The 19,247-nt window shown below is 38.0% G+C and overlaps 1 protein-coding gene across 1 annotated transcript in view; it reads right to left on the reverse strand.

Annotated features, from left to right (window-relative positions):
* Positions 1–19,247, reverse strand: part of PTPRU (protein tyrosine phosphatase receptor type U) — a 4,710,560-nt gene that overhangs the window by 3,313,710 nt on the left and 1,377,603 nt on the right. Inside the window, exon 5 of the mRNA XM_044089740.1 lies at positions 805–920. Coding sequence (XP_043945675.1) covers positions 805–920 — 116 coding nt within the window. The remainder of the gene's footprint in view (positions 1–804; positions 921–19,247) is intronic.

Consider the following 19,247-nt stretch of genomic DNA (forward strand, 5'->3'; position numbering starts at 1 on the left):
TAGCTTTGGTATTTCACATTATATAACATTATTTCATGATTAACATGTGGATGTTCACTTATACAGCTATTGAAATTTCATTTTCCAGGACAGTAATACTGAAATAAGCAAATGTCAAATTAGATAATCATGTGAGATATTTCAGTGATGAAAGAACAAGTATCTCTTCAAAATGTTCTGAAGCAATATATAAGAAGGCACCTGTTCAGCCTTATCTGGCAGTTTAGGGCTAAAGTAACAAGCTGTTATGAGTTGTTAATGAACCTCATCAAATAGTTCTGAATTCTATGCAAAATTTATTCTCTCAACTCCCACTTATGAAAGAAGTGTTTGATGCTGAGCAAATTACTGAACCTGAAAGTACTTCTGAGTCATCCCAGAATACAGGCATTTCTGAACAGTAAGCTTGTTAAGTGAGCAGATAAATAAAACAAAATACAGCAAAAATAAAGTAACGAAGGACATAGCCATTCCATGAAGTGTGAGTGGTAATATGATATAGAATGTCCTCATATTTTACTGTAACCTTGAGGGAAAATCAGATTTCTAGAGGTAACAAACAAAGGTAGCTAGCACATCTAAATGGTTAAACGTAAACTGCAAAAACAGGCAGCAATACAATGATTGTTATCAGCATGAACACTAGAATACCGGCTAACAATGCTAAAAAGAAAAAAAAACTTAAGAATATGTGAGGGTGCTATTTTACTGTACGTGCTTAGGGGTGTTATCTCATTTAACAACTTTTCTGTGTTACATACCAGTTTGGCTGGAATTACAGATTACCCTCCAAACATACATTACCTGTAGAAGGAATCGTTCAGATTCAGCTGCCTTCCCAGCTGCCACACATTGGAAAGTTGCATTCTGCCCTGCATTGACATCCACATCACCAAGGCGAGAGAAGTGGGGTGCTTTATCTGTAAAAACAATGGGCACCATAATTAACAGGCAAAAAGAATGCAAATGACATTCTGCATTTTATCAATTTATAGAAATAAAAGTTTTTAGAGAATTTGTCTGGAAAATTTAAACTGAAGCTTAAGTCAGTGAGTCTTCAGGTTTCCTGCATATTTTATTGTGTAATTTCTTCCCTTTGGTTTCCCACAAAAAATCAAATTACTAAGACTAGCGAGAGCATCCTCCAGATACATCATTTGGTAGAGGATGAAGGGGGCTTTAACCGCATAGTGTAACACATCCATGTCAATAGCTGAGGAGCATTCTGAGTTCCATAAAATACCACCACAAAATAGGTTTATAGGTTCATAGGAGGTTACTAGGCAAGCAGCCCTAGAGTCTTTATAAGCTTAGCCATGTTAATCCCAGGTATCCTCATTTGTTCTTTTAGGGTAGTTTGCAGAACAAATTTATGAACAGAGGGGGTCTGTGATCAACATCGGCTATACCTGTCCATGAGGGATGTGGGTGCCACCCTCAGGGTGAATTTGCAGTGTCCCAACCTTTTGTCTAGGTTGCGTTTGAAAAGGGTCAGTCAGGATCTCTGTTTTACATCAACAGGAAGTCTATTCCAGAGAAGCAGCAGTTTTTGGGAGACATACCTGCCTCTGCAGCATGTTTTTTTAATGTCACAAGCTAAGTTGAGATCCCTACAGCGAGTGATTCTTGTGCCATTTGACTTGTGGATGTGCAGGATTTCCATTAGGGCAGGGCCGGAGATTGTCCTGTATGCCAGGCACTAAAGAGCCTATAAGATACAGAGTAAAGTGACAAGGCTTTCAGCCTGCCCATGTAGGTCATGGTTTGGAGTCCCTGTATTTTCTTAGTAAGAAAACTCTGAGGTCTCTCCAGCTGCTGCAGGTGTCTGCAGAAGTACATGCAAAATGATAAATTAGAGTCTATTAGTGGTCTGATGAGGATTTGACCAATGATTTGACCAATGGAGTTTGGAGATATCAATATATTAAGGATGAATTGTTCACTCACCAACTTTTTTTTTTTGGATTTTTTTGGAGTTAATTGTAATTGTTCAGCAGAACAATAAAGCAATGTATACCAGGAAACAAAAAAGTACAATTAGAAGTCTTTATGCATTTCAGTTTTGAAGAATGCTCATCTCTCATTAGACTAATGCTCAATAATCAGGTTACAGTTTTCCAGAAGAAACACTAGAGGTCTACACAACAGGCCAACAATGATATGGACAAATATCTCATGAAGGTCTTCTAAATTCACCAATGTGAGCTATTTTCAGCCCTAGGACATTCAAAGACCATTTAGTGGGCATCATTTACACAGCTGCAGAACCAGCTTCATGAATGAATGCCTAGCACGATTTAAATTTGCAAAAAAGAGTGGTGTGTGGCCAATCAAATTAGCTGTCATAATAGACGGTTTGATGAATTTCAGAATATCATAATTATATCTGCAATTTCCATCCTTGTGAAAATACACTTTGCTAAGCAAGTAAAATCAAAGAACTTGTTGTTTTGCATAAATAGTGCTTATAATAATAATAATATCGATAGAGATACAACTATATACAATTTCTTTTACTTCTTTCCTGTTCCATGGCTGTTTAGGTTCAAAAGCAGGTGGCATTGACTTATACTTAGGGCCAGATTCCAAAAGACTTGCTCAGAGTGCAAGTCCACCCTGATTCTGAAACACTTGCTCTCAGTGTAACTGACTTACTTTGGTGTAAGGCTTATCCACAAATAGGCTTGGACAAAGGGCCAGATTCCAAAACACCTGCTTTCAAAATGCTATTCATGTTAGTAGTTACTTACACTGACAGGAAGTATTTTGGGACTGGGTACTTGATATCAAAGCTTTCATTTCTGTAAAACTAATAGTTTTGGATAGACCTTAGAGATTTACATAGGTTCATAGGTAGGTACTAGGCTACTGGCCCTAGGGCCTATATAAGCCTAGCCATAATGGTACCCTGGTTTTCGCCACCCAAGAAAATTTTTTTCCTGTGCCCCTGTCAAGCAGAGCCACAGAAGTGATCCCCAGGATGAATTTCCTATTTCCCATCCAATCTTTAAGATTTTTCTTGAATAGTGCTAATGAGGAGCTTTGTTTGATATAGATAGGTAGTTTTTTCCAGAGTATGGGAAGTCTCTGGGACAGGAATATATCCCTCCAGCATGTTCTGTTTATTGTGGTGACATAGCTTTGTATGTCAGGCAGAGATTGCCTCTGAGTAGGCGATATGTGATGGAGTAAAGCTGGAGTTTTTTGACACGGTCTCCGTATGGGCATCTGTTTGAGGCCGGTAATCCTCTTTGTGCGGTATTTCTGCAGCCTTTTTGTTGTAGATATCTTGTGAGATACATTCCACAAGGGGCATTGTACTCTATAATGGGTCTAATGAGTGAGGAGTAGAGGGGAACAATGACCTCTTTTTTCCTGGATGAGAAACCTTTTGCGATGAGGTGTGCCACGTAGAAGGATTTCCTGACTACTGTGGCGATGTGATTATCAAAGGAGAGACTACTGTCCATCTGTGTCCCAAGGTCTCTAATCACACTTTCGGTGTTAAGTAGACTACCACCTATGTGCTAGCTCATGGGTACAGAGTTTTTACCAAAGGGGATGACAATGCACTGTTTGGCTTTGAGCTTGAGGCCATGGCTTTGACACCAGGCATCTGTTTCAGTGAGGCCCTTTTGTAGGATGTCCACATCATTATGAGTTTCGATTATGGCTCCTAGTTTGCAGTCATCTGCGAACTTCATTGGCCAAAGACCTTCTGTGTTAGCCTGTACTTCAGAAAAGTAAATATCAAACAGGAAAGGACCCAGGACTGAACCCTGTGGTACTCCACTTGTCACTGGTTTGAAGTTGGATTTGGAGTCTGCTACTTTCACAGTGTGGATTCTGTCAATGAGCCAGTTGGCAACCCATCTTGTGACATAGGGATTTATACCAAGTTTAGTGAGTTTATCTATAATTCCAGAGTGGGGATGGTGTCAAAAGCCTTGGTGAGATCTAGATCGGCTGTGTGAACCACCTTACCCTCATCTACGGCTTTAGTGACTGCTTCAAATAAGTCTATCAGGTTTAGGAGACATGATCTGCCTTTTACAAACCCAAACTGGGTGAGGTCCAGAGTTTGGAGATTACCAGTGTCTTTGTTTGTAAGTTCCGTGATGATACGTTCCATGGCTTTGCAGACAAGGCTCGTTAGGCTAATGGTGCAGTAGTTCCCGGGGTCCATGGTGGCTTCCGCTTTGTGGAGTGGAATAACCATCACTGTGAGCCATTCAGTGTGCACAAAGCCTGAGGTGAGGCTATGACTGAACATGGTGCTTAGGTGGGGTGCCGGTTCATTCTGGAGTTCATGTAGAATACAGCCTGGGATGTTGTCATGTCCCAGGGATGCTGTGTTCTTGGCTTTGGATAGTGCATTTTTTACCTGTGCAGCAGTGACTGGAACTTTGCATTCTTCCAGTATAGAGATGGGTCATTTAGGGGGTAAAAGGGTAGTAAAGTTAGCATTGAACCTATCTGACATGATGTTGGCAATATCAGTTGGTTCTGTATATTTAGTGTCATTGTGCTGTAACTCAGAGCAGATCTGAGTGCTGCCATTGAGATTCTTGACATAGCTAGAGAATGTTTTTTTGGTTGTCTTTAGAATCTGTGGTGATTTTGTTTTCATAACTAGCTTTGGAGGATTTTATGAGGGATCTCAGCTTCTTAATGAGGCTGACCAGGAAGTTCCTCCAATCATGGGATTTTAATCTTTTTTGCAACAGTTTCTTTCTTCTGTTGTAGAGTTCGTTTATGGCAGGGGACCACCAGATTAGCTTCCTTTTTTTTGAGGATAGCATCTTGGTTCTGATATATACATATCATAAGAGAAGGTGGATGCACCTTCCATTATACCATGAATAGCTGTACATGCAAAACAATCACATTTAATGGCAACATGTAGGACCTTGTAATCTTAACTTTTTAGAATAATACTGCTTATGTTTATAAGAGAAGCAGAAACACAGCTTAACAAACTGCAGTACCTTAACAGATATAGATGCAATATATATATATATATATATATATATATATATATATATATATATATATACATATAAAAATATAAATGTACATTATATATAATTTACACACACACACACATATATATATATATATATGTATATATACACTATATATATATATATATATATTTATATATATATATATATATATATATATATATATATATATAGATAGATATGTTGTGTCTTTCAGCTTTTCCTCGTTAGGGGTCGCCACAGCGGAACTCCGGTCCGCTAATGACTGGCAGTAGATTTTTATGTGCCGAGTTGCCAGCCCTGAAGCACAACCTTCAAGGAAGGTACGCCCATTCACGCATGTCTCCAGACAGAAGATGCTCTAGCTGAGAATCGAATGAGACAACGTCTTACTGTCAGGCGATAGAGCTACCGCAGCACCACCACCGCAATTTGATATATATATATGTATATATATATATATATATATATATATATATATATATGTATACAAACACACACACACACATATATACATATATATATATATATATATATATATATATATATATATATATATATACATATACATATATTTACTATCACATTTCTGAAAATCACTTGTCCAAGTGATGACTTACTCAAAAAAAAATACAGAAAATAAAAACTTCGCCTAGACAAAATCACGAAAACGGTAATGCTGACATCCATATTCGACACTGTCGACATTACCCAATGCATCTTTCAGTCCAGTGATTTTCAACCACTGTTTTGCAGGGAGCAAGCACACCCCCTGCTATTAATACAGACAAACTCCGAGATCACACTACAGTGAGGAATAGGTACATTTCCCAGTCACCACTGTAGTGTGATCTCCAAGCAGAACGTCTACCTCACAATTATGGACTTGACGATTTTTAGTTTAATATTATGAGAAGTGGAAAACAGCCTTTGGACCATTCCATTTCATGTGACTGTCATTTGAAAATGTGACTGCAAACCATATATATCTATATCTATATATATCTATATATACATTTAAATATATATATATATATATATATATATATATATATATATATATATGTATATGCATGTATATATGGTTTCACTTCTATAGCTCGAGTCTTAAAATCTCAAGACTGGAATGCTGAACAGAGGGTTATACAAATGGTAAGTAAACATTTGGCCAGCTGGAACCCTCACCAAGGCCAACATGCCTTGTTCTCCACTGTAGTGCGATCCCAGAGTTGGTATATTTAGTTGGGGGGTGTGTGGGGGGCATAGTCATCCACCTAGGTGAGCTTTACTTACTTCGGCATTAATTTTTGTGTAGGTTGGCCAAGTGTTTACTTACCTTGTGTGAAATCTGTTGTTCGGAAGTCCGATGTTTCGTTATTTTTGTCTTGAGATTTTAAGACTCAGTAATATGGCTTCAAGATTTAGAAGTGAATCCATGTATATATGTATATATATATATATATGTATATAGATATATACACACACACATATATATACATATATATATAGGGTTCCTATGAGTTCAACAAAAACGTATTATGTCGAATGTGTTTTCATCAACACATGTAGAGCAAACAGGCAAAACAGCGAAGCGGCTGTTCATCAAATTCTTTCCCTGGGGAAAGAAGTCTCTTGATCGCTTTGCTGTTTTGCCGTGTTCTGAAGTGCAGTGTGGTCCCTTGTCTGGTATAGCTCCCAAGCGTGATTGTGCAACAGTTACTGACCATAGGGTTAGGGTGGGGGTTTAGGTAAGTGCATATGTATGAAAGTGTTTACTGTTTTATATTTTGTGTTAAATGTATGGTTGAGCTGCTCTTTGGATTTGACATTTTTAGCTTTCGCTGAAAATGTGTTGATGTAACATCGTTCGCAGTTTTAAGAGTTCGATGTTGCAATATAGACCCTATATATATATCTATATATATATATATATATATATATATATATATATATATATATATATATATATATATATATGCACACACACACACACACACACACACACATATACACATCTATCTATGTATATATTTATATGTTTACATTTAAATTGCCCAGGGAAGTTTTGGCGACCAAGGGTTGTCGATTGGCATTTGTCTGATCCATGTTGCTGATCCTTCCCTTGTGCGAGTTCCATTTCAGAGAATTCTCAGTGCATTCACAAAGACGAGGTCGGTCATTGAACTAGAGATTGCGGTAAAGTGGGGATTGGGAAATGTACCCTTTTTCCCACTGTAGTGCGATCTCGGAGTTGGAATAAATATTTTGCAGGGGGTGGGGGGGGAGCAATTCCTCATGTTACATCTGGTGCAGTTTAGAACTGCATTCTATTGATGTCAAGTAAGGTCAAATTCGCATACTAATATGTGGGTTTGACATTTGCACGTCGTACACTCTGTTTTCCAAGTCGATATTATCGCATTTCACCCAACTGCATTTCATACTTATGATAGTTTGATAATCGGTCCCCTTCAGTAGATCAAACTTTTACAAATTCGAACCTCATATGGCCGAGACCATATGTTCGAATTTGTATATACCCAGTATTTAAGTCATGCAAACTGTCCTACTGAAAAATAGGTGCATTACATGTCATGTCATTGTGGCAGGTACAAAAAGAGAAAAGTACAAAGCCATAAAAACTGAAGGTAAGGATGAACATTTAGTAATATTTTTTGTTTGTTTTTTTAGGAGACTATGCTTAATTTTACCCCCAGATTTTCACAAAATAAATGTAATACTTGGTTTTGTGCAAAGACAACTATACATTTTATTCCAGGGTAGCATGTTAAGATGGGGTTATATAACATTCAGGGTATGGAGGCAGCATTGTGCAAAAACATTTTTGTCATTCCTGTTCTTATAAATATTTACATATATGTTAAATACAATGTTTCTTTTATAAAGGTGCATTGAAATACAAACATATTGTTAGATCCATTTTCAGGCCAGTTTGTATTTACACTCTAGTGGCCCAAGTCAAAACTCTCAGCAAAGGATCATCTGGTTAGCAAACGAATACATTGAATGTATTTATTTATTTATTAATTCATGCATTCACTCATTTATTTAGGATTTTTTTAATTATTGATTGAGTAATTGACATTTGTTTACTGAGAAAGTCTGAATGGGCAAAAAAACATTTTCAGTGTAGGCCTGGGGAGAAAAGCTCCATAACTTAAAATTATATAAATATAAATTATAATTTAGTATACATTGTTAAGGGCTATAGGGAGGCAGTATATACAATGATAATACTGTCATTATTTTCCAAAGTCACTGTTATTAACTCAGCAAGCTTGACAAATACGCCTCCATCAGAAGAATATACTGAGGTACCCACTACTATAAATTGGTGCATGAAAATAGAAAAATAAACACGCATAAGAAAGTAATACACATTAGGCTTAAATGTCACGATTTTGTCTAGCCCATCAAGCATTACATGTAAGTTTCACATATGTAGTGCTGCTCTGCAAAAATTTAAAAAAATCTTTCAAACCCCTCCAGATGATCAACAAATTATCCATCTAGCAAAAGTAGCCTTTACAGCTCGTATAGTTAGAAAACTTAAATACATATTCCAATTCCCACTATAACAATACAGCATTCACAAAAAGGGGGGCACAAGGTACCCCCATTGCAACACCAGATATCTGCTTAAAAAACTCTCCGTTAAAGGTCAAGAAATTATTGTTAAGTATTATGTCCACAAAATCCATGACCAGCTGTATCTCAACCACATCTAAACCCCCAAAACCAGTCACAGTATTTTCAAACCAATCCAATCCCACATCTTGTGGAATGGCAGTAAACAGACTCTGTACATTACAGGTCGCAAAAAACACAGACTCATCAAAATCAATATCCCTCAGTTTACTGAGCAAATCCCAAGAGTCCTTGACAATATGTAGAAAAGGTCTAAACAGGTTCTTCAGTTTAGAGTCCACAAATATGGCAAGTGGCTCAGTGACTGATCCAGCAGCCCCTATAGGACGCAAGGGGGGATCATTTTGGAATTCCAAAAATTCTAGGAATCACAGGATGTTGAACCCTAAGAAGCTCAAACAACTCTAGGGAAACCCGGTTGAACAACAAATGTTCATTGAGAGCTACTTTAATGGCCCAATATGCAATACTGATCTCATTAATGGAAACCTCCATGTACACTCTCTCATCATTCAACAAACTCAACAAACATCCAGAACAGCCATGGACGTCCATTATAACCAAACCCCCTCCCTTGTCAGGTTTCCCAGATGGATATTACTGAGAAAGAGTAGACGTTAGTTCTAGACTTGGGCTGCCAGTGGCATGAGGCACCTCTATTTCTTGTTGACCAATGTCAAGGACTAGCTTGTCTACTGAAGTTTACACTTGATGTAGAAGGTTTTCATGTACAGTGACCGGTATAGCAATGCTCAGTCAATTGCAACTGCTCCAGTTTTGGTTAAGCTAAGGAAGGTGACTGGTGTGGGCTACACTTGAGTGAAGCTTTAAACTCTCCCCCAGCAGAAAACTCCCCCTCACCTCAGCTGCAACATCAATCACAACAGGGGCAGGTGGCACTAATGCTCCGGCAACTCCTATGTACTTTCACAAACTGAAGAAGGCAGTTACAAAGGGAAGAGTACCTTTACTAAAGGTAAGTCAGATCTGGTACAATGATTTACAGTACAAAGGACAACACAGGAGTGCACTAACCCTTCTATACTGAAAATCTGTATTGCCTCCTGTAGCAGATGGCAACTTTCTCCTCTGACTCATTCTGTGCAGTAAGATAAATGGGAAATGCAGGCCATAACATTTAGGTGTAAGAGTGACACACAGAGCAAAGCAAAGCTTCAGCTCTGTATGCATGTGTAAGCAAGCAAGTAGAAATCAGATGGTGCATAAAGCCCGAGGAACATGCTGCACTACTGTCTGCATGCACAAGGCAGAAGAAGCAGGAAATGGTGTCTGCAGCTTTGTTCTACTTGCGAGCACATGGAAGCATGTGCTAGCTAGACTGCCATTTTGTTGAGATGTAACCATGTATGTATGTAAGGTCTGTCTGTTGACCAGTTTGCTTGTATTTAATGATGCTGCTATCCATCCTGATGTGTTTTTATGTATTAAAGCATCTAAACAAAATACCCCACCTGTCTGTCATCTATGTTAGAGAGAGACGAGTGACAGAACTGAAAGATGAGTGCTGCTCTTGGTTACAGTACAGAGGCTAAATATATAGGGTTCCTATGAGTATACCGAAAACGCATTATGTTGAATGTGTTTTCGTCGACACATGTAGAGCGAACAGGCAAAACAGCGAAGCGGCTGTTCAGCGAATTCTTTCCCTGGGAAAGAAGTTGCTTGACCGCTTCATTCTTTTGCCATGTTCTGAAGTGTAGTATGGCCCCTTGTATAGCTCCAGAGTGTGATTGTGCAACAGTTAGTGACCTTAGGGTTAGGGTGCGGATTAGGGTAAGTGCATATGTATGAAAGTGTTTAGTGTTTTATATTTTGTGTGAAATGTATGGTTGAGTTACGTGTGTGTGTGTTTTCAGTTGTTCACTTTTGTTTTGGGGGGTAGAATTAGGGTTAAGGTAAGTGTGTGTGTGTGTGTTTGGAGCTGTTTATGTAAATGTGCGAGAGTTACTGACCTTAGGGTTAGAGTTAAGGTAAGTGCATATGGTTTAAAATGTTTACTATTTTTTTTTTTGTTAAATGTATGTTTGGGTTATTTGCATATGTGTATTTAGTTGTTTATTGGTTTTTGGGGGGGTATAATTAGGATTGGGTATGTGTGTATGTGTTTGGAAGTGTGTAATGTGTTTTTTTTTTTTTTTTTTTGCGGGGGTTGGAACAGCGATTTCTTTCCCTAGGAAAGAAATCACTGTTCTTTGGATTCAACATTTTCAGCTTTTGCTGAAAATGTGTCGATGTTTTAAGCATTCGATGATGCAATATAGACCCAAATATATATACAGGTTGAAAAAGTCATACACTAAAATTTTAACTGCTGAAAATATTACTGAGTGCGGCCTAACTAAAGAAAGAAAAGAGTTACATTGTTCAGTACCAAAAATGTAATATAATATAAAAATCCTAATACATGAACATGCAACTATAACAGAAAGTTAAATGAGTGTTACTTCATGATGCAAGCAGCTATACATTGCATTGGCTCCTTGAAAACAACAGAGTGTAAAGACCTCTCATCTTCTCTTTGTCCATGATTTAAAACTGTATAGCTCATCAGATGAGGAACTGAAAGCACAACTACAAGTTAACAAAACTTTTTCATATGATATAAGAATGTCATTTGGTCTTGATAAATGTACCAAAGCAGCCTTTAAAGCAGGAAAACGGCAGCACCAGGAAAACATCAGCCTGGGACAAGAATGTGAAATAAAAGAACTTGAGCAAGAGGGAGTGTATAAATATTTGGGAATTGATGAAGGATCAACAATGAAACATGAACAGATGCGAATAAAACTTAGTAAGGAATATTTTAGAAGACTTAATCCTGAAAATAGCATTGACATCTAGGAACAAAATTCAGGTTATAAACCAATTTGCTCTTCCTCTCCTAACTTACAGTTTTGGAGTGATTGATTTGCCCCAAAATGTGTTGGATATTAGACAGAAAAACAAGAAGGATGCTTCATACTCATCAAATGAGTTATAAAAATCAGTGCATACCAAGATTATATATTCCCTATTTTGAAGGAAGTATGGGCCTCCTTGAAATTGATTACATGTATAGATCTACAATCGTGAGACTGCACACATATCTGCTGACCTCACAAGATCCAAACGTAGTGAAAGTTTTGAAACATGAGGAGAATAAATCTAAGATGACTTCCATGCTTAGTCTAGCAGAAGTATTTCGGCATCAATCAGGAATAGAAATCAAACCAGAAGTAGATAAAAAAAACAGGCAGCAAATGAATGTGCTAAAAAACAAAAGAAAGAATATAAGGTAAAGGATCAGATAAGAAGGCAAGAAATGTGCAAAATGCATAAATGTTGCAAGTATAGAAAACTTCTGGAAGAGTCTTAAGTTGATATGGATGGAATGCAGTAATGATTAAATAGAGGTGAATTCAAACCAAGAGGTGAAAATGTAATACTGGTGGCCCAAGATAGTGGGCTACATATATGTTGGTTTACAAATTCCAGTGAACATGTGGGAGAAACAGACAAATGTAGGTTATGAAAAACAGAATTGGAAACAGTCACACACCTCATTGCTGGTTGTGACATACTAATGGCAGAAGGACTGTATAGTGAAAGGCATAATAATGTGGCAAGACTGTTGCACCGGGGACTGTGTGAACATTATGGTACTGAAGTTGCTGAAAAGCACTGGAAACATGAGCCACAAAGCATCATAGAAAATAATGAAGTCTACATCACAAAGAATCACCCTTTACCAACAGTTCAAAAGATAGATGATAGAAAACCAGATATGGTGGTCCATGAAAAGAAGACAAAAGTAGCACTGATCATTGAAATCGCCACACCCAGTGACCACAGTGTCTTATGTATAGAGAGGCACAAATCATAAAATATCAGGATTTGCAGGCAGAAACAAGAGCAATGTGGAAGAAAGATATCCAGACAGTTCCAATAGTAGTAGGAGCAATGGTCTTATAAAAAGGAATCTACTAGCGTACTTTGATATGTTACCAATACGTGCAACTCCATACAAATTGCAGAAGGAGTCATTACTGGGCACATTGCGGGTGCTGCATAGAGCACCTCTGGCTGACATCAAAGATTGAAACAATAGTAATTTCATGAACTTTTATCATACTTTGACTTGGGAATGGGGTCCATTCCCCTCATGGTATTGGAAACCCAAAAGATTTGGAGAAATAAAAAAAAACAGGGATAAATCCTTAGATGGTTAGCCAAATAGCTCACTGATAGAACATATACTGTCACAATTGGTGACTCCACCTCTACCAGTAGATCCGTCACCAGTAGAGTACCACAAGGATCTGTGCTGGGCCATTTACTGATGGAAATCTATTTCCCTGAAGTCTAGGTTAAAGTAGACAGCCTTTGGCTTACCAAGTTCACTGATGATTGCAAATTGAATTCAATCTTTAAGTCCCCCAACAATGTTAACATATTACAGGAGGGGTTAACACAGATGAATAATTGGTCCCAAAGCAATGGTCTAAAACAAAATGCAAAAAGTGCATTATTATCCCCTTTGGCAAAGCAGAATTCCCTGTTAATTACAATATTGACAGCATCTCCATAAGTTCAAACCCAGTGGTGTGAGATTTAGGAATACAAGTTGATAGCAATCTGAACTTCGACCACCAAGTTTCTACAGTGGCAAAGAAAGCCTTCTATGTTACGCATCTCATATGTAAGGGCATTGCATCCGGGTCTAAGGATGTTATAACTCACTGTACTCAACCCTCACCAGGCCATTAACATAGTACAATACTGCCTTTTGCATGTACCTCACTAGACATATGCAGCACCTGGAGAAACTACAGAGGTTTCTCACCAAGAAAATACAGGTCCTCCAAACCACGACTACATGGATAAACTGAAAGCTCTGTCACCGTACTCTGCATTTTATTGGCTGCTGAGAGATATGACTTGTATCTGGCCTACAGAGCAGCCTCCAACCTTGCCCTGATGGAAATACTGCACATCCACAAGTCAAATGGTGCAATAGGATCTTAACCTAGCCTGTGACATTAACAGAACATGCTGGAGAACAGATATATCTCCTAGAGATTGCCTCTTCCCTGGAATAAACTTCCAACTCACGTGAAGCAGAGCTCCTCACTGATCCTATTTAAGTGCACCCTAGACAAATGGATGGAAGACTGCAAATTCACCGCAGGGGAGGCACCCATGTCCGTCATGGACAGGGGTAGATGGTGTTGATCATAGACTCAGTCTGTAAATTAAATCCATCTAACCGAGGAAAATTGGAACAACTCAGGACTAACATGGCTAGTCTTGTAAGGGCTCTAGGGCCACTAGTCTAGTAACCTCCTATGAACCTATAAGTGTTAGAATAAATAATGCAATAGTTTAGTTTCAGTGTCATGTGATATATCAGAAGCAGGATTCATGCAAGCTCCTCACACTGCATATCACTTGTAGTATGAAGAATTTCTCAGATAAGACTGATGGAGATGATGTTCATAAGTATATCACAGGCACAGAGGCAGTACTTCCTACTCACTCTACCAAAGATCTATGCAAGTTAACTGTGTAGTACAAAGGAAGTGTGCCTGGGGTCAAAGTGAGGGTACTGAGGAGTAATACATCAGAGATAGCCCAGACTAATGAATACAGATACCAATGAATGCTTAGGTTGTACAATAAAACCATACAGACAGCCAGATTTGTTATACAGTTCTAGTGATTAATGGGCATTTGTGTGACCATTAGGGTTTCGACTAGCCAGTTTGCCTTGAAAGAAGAAACCAACAATATACCAATGACTTCCACTTTTCCCACAATGGTACAACCATGCAGCAGCAGCAGGGGTGGGAGAATAAGCAACTCCTCAACAAAGTCTGCAGGATGGCCTGCCCTCTGTAAATGTGCTTTTTTCTTGTGAGTTTTTATTTCCAGATGCAATTCATATTTGGGAGCTTTCCTTCATTTATGATCTCTCATGTGTGAAGCAATCACAAATAAGCTGAGTACTTGTCAGGACGCCCAGCATTTAACATGCACATTATGCATGTAGTACACTGAGTAAATAGGCATCTAAGAGTACACTTGTAGGATGCGGGGAATGGGCAAGCTATGTGCCCAAAATGTCAGTAATGGACCACGTGCATAGATATAGTGATTTTTAAGGTGAAGGGTAGGTGCACATTCTGCACTAGTATAGGTGCACTGCCATGCACTGCCAGATAGGCATTTAACACACAACGGTGCAATGCAAGCTACATATCCACAGGTACACACATATGTAAAGCACATAGACACACAATGCCACAACCATGGTACACAATATTTGCATTCTTTGCCATGGTACATACAAACTGACAATGGACATCCATTGCTAGGGAAGCAGTAATCTACTGAGCATAACATGAATGATTTCTGCATCCAAAGAAATTAATGTGCACAGAGGTGCCAGAGAAGAACATTGCATTGGCATAGGGCACATACCATGTGCTCAGAATACACTAGGTTTACCTGGTTAACAAATGTAAAAAAAATAAAATAAAGAAAACAGCTATAATCTTTAATTTTTTAATTAAAAATTACATTTTAATTTATTCATCTGTTAACCAGGTAAATGAGGAGGTCCTCAGGTCCTTCTCAGTTACACCTGGGCCAACAGGGGTCAAGGGTACAAAGCTAATGTAAATTCAGTATACATACATGAATACTGATAGACAGACAGATAGATAGATATATAGATAGATAGATAGATAGTATGATAGATAGATACAGACAAACACCTATAGTTATTTCTTTATGTATATAATGTATTTTCCCTTTGCTAGATCTAGACATTGAATGGGTATGTTGGGTACCATAACATCCAGCACAACTCAAGTTGCAGAACGGTGACCATTATAGTCTGTTTGCCTTGCCTCTCCCCTTGTAGATCCCATGTTAAAACCTGTCCCAAAGCTTTACCTGAATGGGTTTCACATGGGTTTTTTCATGGACTTTGAACCAATGGCTTGCAGTATGACAATAACACAGTAATCATACATATGCAGATCATCTCTCATCATCATCATCAACCCCCCCTTCCCACTTTCTATATGGGGTCAGGGTGCCATGCAATACATCCATCATTTTGCTGTACGACCTAATTTCCTCTTGGGTTCTTTCTGTCTATCTCAAATCTTTTTCACTAGATTGTTTTCTGCTTTATTGCACACATGCCCGAACCACAGTAATCTGCTCTCTTTGCCATTCTGTGCAAATAGAACATCTCGGACTTCTGTTGCTCATTTTTCCATCTGCTCCACAGTGTGCATTCTACCACTCATCTCAGGCATTTCATCTCCATCACCTCTAACTTTATCAACTGCTCTGCCTTCATTGCCAAGGTTTCTGTACCATATAGTAATACTGGTCGCACCACTGTTTTGTACAACTTACTTTTCATCATCTTTGAAATAACAAAGAAGCATACATATCTAGATCTAGATCTAGACATTGCTAGAGATCTGCACAGAAATATGATTAGGGTATGGAAGAAAAACAAATTACCCTAAGAAAACCCATGCAGTCACTAAGAGAAAATTCTAGTTTTCTAGAAAAACAGGGATAACGGATGTAAATGTTTAAGCTAACAGTCCGTAATAAAAGATAACTAATTTAGATGATACAACAGTGGGTTAACAGCATCTAAAAGAAAAATAATGGGAGAAGGAAAGAAATGTGATAATTCTTCCCTACTGCAGGCAACTGACTTGGAGGTAGACAGAGATAGGACTTGTAAACATTTCTGTAAAAAGGTCACAGGTACTGCTAGTTAGGTGTGAATTTGGTCCTAATGAACAGATTCTGAATAGGTAGTAATTTAAAATGCTACCAAGTAGAAAATGGCAGCCAGTGTACTTAATGAAGCTCATGTAGACAGCAATGCACTGCCTCCTGTTAACAGCAACTCTGGGAATTTGATTAATATATGCATTGCTGCTATAAACTTAAATGTGGAACAGCTAAAGGTGTTGTGTACAAAGAGTTGTGAATACTCACTGACTGATTTCAAGCATTTGTTGGGGGGTGCAATAATAATATAGTGATAACTATGTGCAGAAGCTGATATTACTGCAGACATATGAGGCAGTTTGGATTTGGTTTGACAATGTTACATTGTTACATTTTGTAGCAAACAAGGAGTAAATATAGGTAGTGTGTTAAAAAAGGCAGTCAGATATGCATAGAAGTATGTTGAATGAGAAGAACTGCATATTAGATTAATTGAGTCTGTTAAAGTTAAACAGGTGTTCACTGATAAACTAGTTTTAATGTGGTTTTGAAGCAGTCAGATAGCAGATGACAATTAATTTTAAATTAGACAGGTACAAAATGTTACAATGTATGACTAAGTAAAATAATCGATCACAAAAGACACCAGGAAATGTTTTTTTTGGAGGAGTGCAGGGCAGTCTGGGTGTCACATAGTTGCTACAGTTACAAAAATAATAACCTGCAACCTTGAAAGATTATTTGTAGTCAAAAACTTCAAACGAAGCACAAATTGGTAACAGAAAATAATAAAAATGTCCAAACTCAAACGGTAGACAGCAATTTAATGGCACAATGATAGATAAAAAACAAACAATATATCCCAAAGACTGAGTGCTTTCACCATAACAAATGGCTTCATCAGAGTAACAATGGAATATAAATCCACAGTTTAAATAACATAAACTACAACCTGACCAATCCACACAAAATAAGATGAAATTACATCATCAAATACTAATTACAAATGTTTAAAGGCACAAACCTCAAGATAAAAAATGAATAATGAAATAACCATGTAAAAATCTGTTATACAACAAATAATCAAGATCCTGTGTAATTGAAAATAATATTTTTAAGAATATTTTTAAGGTGTATTTAAGGAATATTCTAGATGCCACTTGCTTTTTCTTTTAAAAATTGGAAGAATGGCAATACTAACATTTAAACCTGGGGGGTGGCATTAAGCCTAAGTTGCTACTTGGTCTCAAGATTTTCTACTTACACTTTTAGTTTCACACCTCCTCCCCATTAGAGGTTACTTTGTCGATCACAAAAAACATACATTTATTAAAATTAGTACAAGTTGTGCTATGCCTATATAATGCATTATGGACATTCTTCATCTTGATAGCCCTTACATGTTCAGATATTTTTTCCCTGAGCTTCCGAATAGTTTTGCCCGCATAAAAACTTGTATACCTGGTGCACATTGCTACATACACTAACATATTTGTGTTGTAACTACACCTGCTGGGGCAACATAAAGTACGATTGTAACCAGGGATAGACACATAGGGGCTATCATACAGGTCCTACATGTCCCACACTTGTACATTCTAGATACTTGGTTCTTACGGATGGGGTTCTCCATAACATTTCTTCCCCTATAGAGCTCTATCTTGGGTTTAAGACCAAGTATGTTCTTGTGTATCTTGTTGAGACCAGACTGCCATGCATTATTAATAGCTACTACTAATTTTTGGGTGAGGTAATTGTATCTTAGAGCCATCGTGGCTCTGTTATTATTCTGGGTGTTAATAGATTTCTCAGGTATTCTAGAACATAAAATTGGCTGGTACAATGTGTCTCTCTTCTTCAGTACCTCATGTTTAACCTTAAAGGTTAGTTTAAGGGGATAACCCCTATCTAAAAACATCCCAACTAACTTGAATAACTCAACCTTAAAAGTATCATAGTTACTCACCAATCTAGACAATCTAACCATCTGACCTTTGATGATCCCTTTCTTCTGATGTTAGGGGTGACAACTATTGAAGTGAGGCATTGAATTAGAGAAAGTTTCCTTCCTGTGAATGTTACTTTCAAGGGTCCCCCCATCATTATTTAAATGAATGTCAAGATAATTGATTTCACTAGGATGCCAAAATACCATTTTACTTTGGACGTTTTTATTATTTTCTGTTAGCAGTTTGTGCATCGTTTGAAGTTTTTGACTACTTGTGAGTGTTTTTTTTCCGACCAATGATAGACTCTGTTTTTTGGGCAGTGATATATTTTTACTATGGAAGCTGCTTAACATACAAGGCCATGTCAAACCCTGAGCTGTTGGACATGCTCCAGTTAAAGAAATCCCAATCCCTCAGAGCCGCACGCTCCAGGGATCTAAACCTTGTCATCACAATGATCAAAACATGCTAGAAGGATAGGTTCCTGACCCAGACACTCCCCATACAATGGAATAGACTGCCCATACATGTCAAGCAGAGCGCCTCCTTGGCCCTCTTCAAAAGGAACCTTGACGATTGGATGGGAGATAGGAAATTCACCCCGGGGAGCATGTCAGTCGCCCTGCTAGACAGGGGTCCAGGCAGTGGCGGCTGGTGACTTCAAATCACAGGGGGGCTGCAGGAGATGCTGAATGGGCTCAACCATAAAGGGGAGGAGCTATGCACAAAACCACAAAAAAACTAACTTTAATTAAATACGCTGCCCTGGGTGGCAAACCATCATTATGAAAGTCCAATCAAGACAAAAATAAGTGTAGAAGAATAAAAATATTTCAATGCATTGGCTGCATGACAGCTT

This window comes from Protopterus annectens, chromosome 1.part1 (genome assembly GCF_019279795.1).
Source record: "Protopterus annectens isolate FY-2018-M chromosome 1.part1, PAN1.0, whole genome shotgun sequence".
NCBI classification, from domain to species: domain Eukaryota; kingdom Metazoa; phylum Chordata; order Ceratodontiformes; family Protopteridae; genus Protopterus; species Protopterus annectens.